Here is a 9,101-nt window from a genome sequence, read left to right on the forward strand (position 1 = left end):
CATTTCCTCCATTTTACATCATGGATATTCATGAAAATCAAAATTGATGTAGCATTTAACTTGGAGTCAGGTGAGACATGAATAATGTTGTAGCTCATGTCTTTCTGGTCCTCAGCTACACAATATTTCAGATATGCTCCAATATGAATGAGCATTGAGAATTTTAGTCCCATTTGGACAGGTGTAGTTCTTGTTAAGTCTTGTTCTACTTCCATTTCTGTTGAATTCTTAGAATGAATTATGTTTTTTACAGTGAAGAGGACACAGTCGCTCAAGTAAATGGTCATGCAGATGATACTTTTGAAGATGCAGATGAAAGTTTGGCAACCCCGATCAGCAAGGGAAGAGCGTATGAAGGAATCCAGAGTCCCGACAGTGGTATCCATGGTGACAAGTCAACAACAGACATCAGTGCATAAATTTGACAACTCATCCTAATCAATTTTTTTTTCTGCAAAGGTCATGTGTGTGTGAAAATGTTTCTATTGATACGAACAACAGCAGTAAATGTTTACACACATACATGTACATATACACACATATATATAAAGAGGGTACAGTGATTTCCAGTCCTATTTATTCCCCCAGATTTCTATTGTTTTCGTTATATTTTTTCTTCCTATTTTTTTATGGTGGACTGGTCACTGTATTCTGTGACATGATGCAGACAAGAATCGCATGATTACTCTCTCCATCATGTCACTATCAACTTAGAACTGTTGAACAAGCAAAGATTTGCATTTAAAAGAAATTTTTCTATATATTTCTTCCCCAAAATGTTATGTTCCATTATAGCCAGTGTTGGTGTCTTTGCTTCTTGAACAGGTCTTAGATTTCTAAGGACTGTGAGGCTTAGTATGAACAAAAATATGGTGTCCACTTTTGATGCCAGATGCCTCGTGAACTTGGAAATTAAACTTATTGAAGTGTATAAAATGTGAAAAAAAAATGAACAACTTCTTCATCAAGTGGACAGTTTTGTCGTGATATTAGTTGATGGTGTTGAAGAAGACTGCAAACTGCCAAATTTTTTTTAACGCAGTCTTTGCTTAACAAGGATGTTGACTGATATTTTTATTAGCAGTGAGTTTGCTCAAATGAGAGGGAGTTGTAGGATTTTTGGCAGACATTTTATTCACTTCATGTTTGTTGAACATGGCTCTTACTATTGTAAGCTGGCCTGTATTTGTTGCATTTATATTTTCCAATGGTGGTCTTTTGACTTCCAGTCCACAAAAAAAATGGTCGGATGCCAAAGTCAAGCTCGCACAACTCGGATGCTAAAGCATGAAACTGGGAATGTGATCCAGCAAGACGGTCAGCAGGAAGTCTTGTGTCGGCTATCTGGTACATGGGGCTCATATCCAAAATCATATCCAACTTGCCAAAAAATAATGCCTAGAAAATGCATCATGCATGTAGATTGGAGCATTTATTGATAATACATCTTTGAATTTACTATCAGTATAGTAAGTTATGCTCATTGATCACATTTGCAGAGTGTAAATCTCTGAAGCATTATAATGACTGGAAAATGATTAAAATTTCGGAGGGGTTACAATTTTGACCTTGTAAACGGTTGGTCTTGCTGGTGTCGGGGTTTGAGGCCCGGTAGTTGACTTGTTGGTAATGTAAGCAAGCGGATGCATGCACAAGTGTTCAAATGGCCCATGTTGTTTTTTGACTTATATACAGAGGACCTCTACATTATTTTTGTATGTTTCTATATTAATTTTTATTAACAAAAATTGTTTGGAAAGATCAGTATTTGTCATGTGGATTGAATGTGCATGTCCAATGTTGGCTTTTGGGCTCCCATATTTAAACTTTCCATTTGATGTTCTAGACAAGGCAAGTATTTCTGCCTCTCTTGTAGGACTGTCGAACTCTAAACCAAGTGAAATTTCAGTTTCTTCTTCAGAGGCCTGTTTAGGTTTCTATATCTGTGATATTCTTGTTTACGATTTGTTTTAGTTCATATTTTTGTTTCTTATCATATTTAATATATCAGTATTCTCTTTTCTCCTTTTTGCCCTCATTTGGTTTTCAGATTCTGTTACTTTTTTTTTTTTTTTTTTCCCTTGACAGAAAAGATTGAATTTGTTTTATCTACACACTGTCATGGTCTAGAATATGATATGGACAAGGGTTAAATTGTTTTAGAAAATTAATTTTAAGAAAATTCAAGTAAGCAGCGAGAAGAATGTTATGGGTTTGGGCGGAAATCAGTGTCTAGTTTCTAGGTGTGCACACTTTGACGCAATATTACCAGTCAACTAGGCTGTATGAAACATTCTGGAATTGACAGAGAAAGTCAATTTTACTCTAAACGAGAGTTTCATTTGAGTTTCTGTAGAAAATGAAATAAATAGGATAGGGATATTGATTGTTTTAGCAAGGAGTGGATTTACATGGTAAATATTTTCTATGTGAATTTCATAATGTGTTATACATGTTCTGTACATGTTCGCAAGAACTAAATTCATACCATATAAAGAGGTTTCGAAGAATTCTATGGTGTCGGTGATGAAGCTATACTTTACATGAAAGATTACAAACTGACCTTTGACATTTTGATTGTGTCCTTGAAGCTGTTGCTATGGCAACTTGGACTGGATTAGAAACAAGACTTGAGAAAATAGTGACAAAAAGAGAGAGGAATATAAGAAGAAATTACTTCAAACACGGATCAACTTTATTTCAGTAATGTTCGTATACTAAAATGCTCATTATTTTTCCACTGTGATCCTTCACACGGTGGGATTATTTTCTCATTGAAATGAGGAGTGACGTGTATGGAATATCCTGTATATTGAAAATGAACCAGTGTCATTTATCTTTGAAATGGTTTCTTCTTCGATAAAACAACAAGTATTAAGATGAGTTTACTTGGCAACAAAGTAAAAGGATTCCAGCATGCAGTGGTGGGCATGCTCGATTTCTAATAAAAATCCCTGTAACCAAAAGGGAAAGGGACACATAATGGGACATTTCAAAAAGGAGTGAGGATTTTTTTTTTGCAAATTAATGTTTAAAATCTCCTAGTCCCAATTGTACATTAACTATTTTAATTTTTTCTTCGTTTTGTATTAGATATGTATGATAATTTGTTAATGTGCGGCTATTTGATTGACATCAAATAGCTAAGATTTTGTAGTTACCACAGATGTTAAATATGCTTACGTATTAATGACTGAAATTGACATGTTAAGAAGTCAGTAATTTGGGGGAATTTTTCTATTGTATGATTATTTCCTTAAATGAGTTGGGGGGTTTAGGATTTACAAATTCCTTGAAATACAAACTCTGAATTACTGGCTTCGTCTTTGTATTACTCTATTTATCATTAAGTCTTGTGTGTTTTATAAGATGGTAGCATGAAGCTTGCTTTGAAATTAAGGAGAAACTGTTCTTCCGAGAACACAAAAATAATTAAAACATGTTGTGAAATATTGATGAAATCTCCTCACTACAAAATGATATGTTGTAATTTTGAGTATTAGCTTTTCACGGTTCTTTTTTTTAAAAGGCATTTTGGAATATATGACCCAATCAACATTGGTCAGTCAACTAAGAGGAAAATCTGTGCAATGTATTCCATATTTTGGTTTTGGTCCTCTATATGCATTTAATATAAATACTACGTTTTCTGCCACTTTTTTTCACCTTTCTTGTGATGATTTTGTTAGGGGTCCATGAGGAGGGTTGATAGAACAATATTATCTTGTACAGGAAAATTGGTATATTGGGACACATATTTTGTCGTAAATGTGGAACACTCTATGTGATTATAATTGTACAGAATTGTTCAGGATCTACCAACAAATCATGGCATCACATTTTGTTTTCACACCTGTTTTAAATTGTTCAACAAATTGTAAATGAGTTCTTTATTTTGATAACAATGTACAGTGGACGTTTGTTTTATGAAGCATGACTTTTTAGAGACACATTTGGACAATGGAGATAAGTATTTTAGTGGCTTTTTTGAGAGGAAGTATATGTCAATACTTCCTGTACTAAATAATTTTCTTTTTTTAATTTGTAGTTTATTTGCCCCATCTGTTATGATTTTTGGTATCATAAAGAAATTATTCACTATTTGGAATGGTATATTTGCATGTAAGCACTTAATAAGTAGTAATAACTTCCATCAAGCAAAAGTTGTGTGCAGTGTGATAATTTGAAATAGAAAGAAAAGAAAAAACCCAGTCTTCTAGAAAGACTGGATATTCACACACTGGTCCTCTTTTGCTGGTGGCCATATTCTCTGTATACATTGTGTAATTTTGCTAAGTTTGACCAATTCTCTTATATAACCTAATGTGTACTACTCCTTGCTTAGATAGAGATACATATAATATTTTACTATATAGTTGAGAATGACAGACTATTTTGAGTTTTATAGGATTTAAGGCCTTCATGGTATCAAGTCAGTGAATTGGAAGTTAATTCAGAGTAAGTTTGAGGGAGAAATCAGCTCATTTTTGACTCTTTGTAAAAGTTAATTGTTAGGATCAAACTTTAATACAACCATAAGATGGAATGGCCTAAGAAGGTTGAGGTAAGCCCAGAGGTATTGACATTTTGAATGGACTGTCAGGTGTTTTGAATAAATGTTGTTTTTGTGGATTAAATTGTTTTCTCTTTGATTTTTTGCAATTGAGAATGAAGACTGTTTTGGTCCGTCTGGCCAGAAGTTCTAGTACTATAGTACGAAGAATTGAGGGATTGATGAAAAGTTCTTGCCACTGATTTTAAGAGAGAGAAAAGTAAACCATACAAAACCAGGTTTCCATCAGACCATTTGCAATTCGTGTTCAACGTCAACACCTGTCTGTATGCCTGAGACCAACAAATACCGTGGAGAATCAATAAATTCGATTAAAAAATAGTAAAATTCAGATATTAGCTCACCTCAGATGAAAACCTCAAGTGATCTTTTCTGATCGCCTGTTGTCCGCTTGTAAACTTTACATTTTCAGCTGCTCCAGAACCACCAATCTCCCGTTGTTATAAAAATACGAGATACGAACCGCAAGTTAAAGCTAGGCTGATATTTTAATGCATTTTCTATGATATATAGGCGAGTAATTTTAAAAAATTCGTCGATTTCTAAGGAGCTTCTGATACTAAAACAATGGTGTACATTGAATATCCACTTACAAACTCAAAATTTTATTAGAACAATGCACAATTATAGCTAAGATGATTGTTCGAATCATTTCTGTTGTGAACATCGCATACAACCACTTAGAGAGAATATTATGTACTTATCCCAAAACGACGTCTGACCTGGTTCTTGGTGCTCCGACCCGGTTCTTGGTATCTGAATACCCGGCGTGATGCTTGGGTAGAAAGGATTCAAGTTTATTCAAAAGAAGTGCCACGTCCTTTTTGAAATCAAGATAATTTAAGAATTGGTTAAAAAAAAATTGAGGCATCATTTAAAAATCTTCTAATCTAGAACTACATGGTCAATTTGAAACAAACTTGGAACAAATCGCCCTTGTAGTTGAGTAAGGGGGATTCATATTTGTTCAAATGAAGGACCATGCACTCGGCATTGGGGAGATAATTTTAAAAAAATGCAAAAATAGGGTGGAGTCATTTAAACATCTCAAGAACCACTGGGCCAGAAAAGTTGAAACTTTTTACACGAAAGCTTCCTGACAGTGTAGATTCAAGTGTATTATTTAAGATCACCCCCATCCCCCCCATGCCTCAGTAGGGATCAGCGTTTTACATGGGATATACAGGATAAATCTTTTAAAATCTGCTCAAGAACAACAGGGCCATGATTACTCGTGTTAATATGAAAGCATTCCCAGGTATTACAGATTCAAGTTTATAATTGTTGAAAATTGTGGTCCCCGGGGGTAAGGTAAGGCCACATTAGGGGATCAAAGTATATAGGGAAAATCTCAATAACAGTAGGTCCACCATGAGTCATATTAACAAGTAGTGTGCATTGAACTTTGTCAAAATCATGATGCACGGGGGCAGGATGGATCAATCGAACCACAATAGGGGATCAAAGTTTTGTATCGGAGTGCGTAGGGAGACATCTTTAAAAATCTTCCTCTCAAAAACCAGCAGGGCCGTGATCAGTCATATTGCTACGCAAGCATCTTCAGGTAGTGCAAATTTAAGTTTGTTCAATTCAGGGTAGGTAGGGTGCAGCTATATAGGAAACCGAAATCTGATATGGGAATATACAAGAAATTAATACATATTCTTTTCAAGACTAGCAGGACCACACTAATTCATACCAAAATGCAAATGTTCCTCAGTTGTGTTAATTCAAATTTTAGGTGACCTATTGCAATTGGTCAGCGTCCGTCGTGGTGAGATGTACACCGTCCGTCAGAAATGGAACGTTTTAATAATAATAACTATTTGATAACTATTCAATTCCAATTCTTTTTCGGTATAAAGCATCTTTGGGACAAGGCAGACACAAGTTGTAAATCTCAAGACTCTTACACCCCTGGGCGGGGCAAAACTGTCAAACATTAACCATTTTCCAAAAATCTTCTTTACAACTGCACATCTGTAAAAAACAAAAACAAAAACAAAAAAACAAAAACAAAGAAAAAAAAATACAAAAAAACAAAAAAAAACCCTAAATTGCAATCATGTAGAGCAGGAAGGTTTTGACCAAAATTGTAACTTTCATGATCCTCGGGGAAAAGGCTCTGACTCCAGGATGCGGGGCCAAACTTTGCATATAGTGTTTATGTGTAAATTATTTCAATAATAAATTCTTTATTGCCATTGAAACTAAAGGATATTTAGAAAGAACAGGTAGTTAGTCCTTTAGGAAAATTGTGTCGATATCGTAAGTTCCCGCGCGCGTCATCTGACAAATGATTTGATATCGATACGATGTCCAGAGGATCTCATTGACAACAGTCATGATTCGATAACAATACGTTATATGATAACGACGGCATCGACAGGAAGGATTGACCAAGACTAAACGCGTCATGCAGGATTCAGAAGAAAGTCAACACGATAATGACTCGATATCGTCCATATCGACAAGACAGAATCAGCTATCATGATTCCAATACCGACTATACAAACCCCGAGGATTACAGCCTCAGTACAATACCCAGTATGGCTTAAACACAGGCACTCGACGGTTTTTTAAAAATATATATCTGCAATAAAAAATTGTCTTCCTATAAACAAACTACTTACGTGAATAGTTTGTTTATAGGAATTGTTTTTAGTTTAGATATTCAAAACGTCGAGTGCGTGCGAGCTGAAATAGTCGATATCGTTTCAATATTGCCGATATCGTATAGAACTACATTGTGTCTTGGACATGACTCCCTAGGGGTTGGAGTATTAGTATCAGGGTAGGGGCCAAAATGGTCAGGGATTAAATGTGTTAACAATTGATTGATTGATTGTATCTTGCTTAACGTCTCGCTCGAGAATTTTTCACTCATATCCCAATGGAGACTTCACCAAGACCGGTGAAGGGCTTCAAATTATGGCCTATGCTCGGCGCTTACGGCCATTGAGCAGTGAGGGTTCTTTAGCGTGCCACACCCAGTGTGACACGGGACATCCATTTTTAAGGTCATCTCCGAGGACCCGTGACATTCACACCTGATGCCGAGTGTTTGGTGATGGAATTGTCACTACCTATTTTAACAACTGAGGTCTGTCGCGACTGGGATTCAAACCCCGGCCTTCCGCATGCGGGGCGAACGCTCCAACCTCTTGGCCACCGCGGCGGTTGTTAACAATTGAACATGTTTAACATCTTGATTGTCCCAAAGATACTTCATTATACCAAATTTGAACAGAATAGGGGCTTAGCCTAGTACATAGTGGAAGCACTCGGAAGGCCTCAGATACTAGGTCAAATGGTAGCTATCAAGAACAAGAGGCCCATGGGCCACATCACTTACATGAGTAACCTTGGCTGTATTAATTTTCATATATATTCGCATGTAAAACTTCTGTGGCTCCAACCTACTCCTGGGGGCCATGGTTTTTTCACAATTGAATCTGGACTATGTCGGGAAGCTTTCATGTAAATGTAAACTTTTCTGGCCCAGTGATTTTTCAGAAGACTTTTATCGATTTTCCCTATATAATTGTATGTAAAACTTTGATCCCCTATTGTTGCCTCATCTTACCCTCGGGGGCCATGATTTTAATAAACTTGAATCTGCACTATGTCAGGAAGCTTTCATGTAGATTTCAACTTTCCTGGCCCAGTAGTTTTGAGAAGATTTTCCCTATATATTTGTATGCAAAACTTTGATAACCTATTGTGGCCCCATCATACCCCCAGGGACCATGATTTTAACAAACTTGAATATTATGTTTACAGGAAGACAATTTTTTTTATTATAGATATTTAAAACGTTGAGTGCCTGTGCTGTGGATGCTTGCATATCAACACAAGTATTCATGCCCTGACTGTTTTCAAAATGATGTTTTCCTATATATTCTCTACATAAAACTTTGATCTTGTATAGTGGCCCCATCTTCGCTAGCGAAGGGTGACGCTCCAATGTTTTTCTCTTTTCTGAAAAAAGAGGAACACTTGGAGCATCACCCTTGGCTAGTGAACATGCATCCTACCCCCGGGGGCCATGATTTGAACAAACCTGAATCTACACTATGTCAGGAAGCTTTCATGTAAATTAAAAATTTTCGTTTTTAAAAGATGCCACCACATTTTCACTGTAAACGTACATTTTTATGTGCGGTATTTATTTCCACTAACTCTGCTGCCACATAAAATCTGTGAAATTTCATCCCAGTGGACTCACAAATAGCCACATGCAAATAAGCCAGAATTTCACACCCGCAGAACAAACCAACAAGAGGCCCACAGGCCTTATTGGTCACCTAAGTACTAGTGACAAAGTATCACTACTCCCAAGGGCTATGAAATCTTGAAAAAATATCCTGTTCTGAATAATTAAGCTAAGTTCTAATGTTCAACAACAGTATAAAACAAGATGTGTTCTTATAACTTCAATACCCTCAAAATTGCATACACTGATGAAAGGCTTTACATAATGTAATAGGTGGATTAACAAAACAAAAGATGAGACTAATTTGGACTT

At 36.0% G+C, this 9,101-nt stretch overlaps 1 protein-coding gene across 1 annotated transcript in view; it reads left to right on the forward strand.

The window, feature by feature from the left end:
- LOC125654857 (constitutive coactivator of PPAR-gamma-like protein 1 homolog) overlaps positions 1-4,637 on the forward strand; it is a 29,974-nt gene extending 25,337 nt beyond the window's left edge. Inside the window, exon 17 of the mRNA XM_048884962.2 lies at positions 254-4,637. Coding sequence (XP_048740919.1) covers positions 254-419 — 166 coding nt within the window. The 3' untranslated portion in view covers positions 420-4,637. The remainder of the gene's footprint in view (positions 1-253) is intronic.
- The last annotated feature ends 4,464 nt before the right edge of the window (positions 4,638-9,101 follow it).

The sequence above is a fragment of the Ostrea edulis genome, chromosome 7, assembly GCF_947568905.1.
Source record: "Ostrea edulis chromosome 7, xbOstEdul1.1, whole genome shotgun sequence".
In the NCBI taxonomy this organism is placed as follows: domain Eukaryota; kingdom Metazoa; phylum Mollusca; class Bivalvia; order Ostreida; family Ostreidae; genus Ostrea; species Ostrea edulis.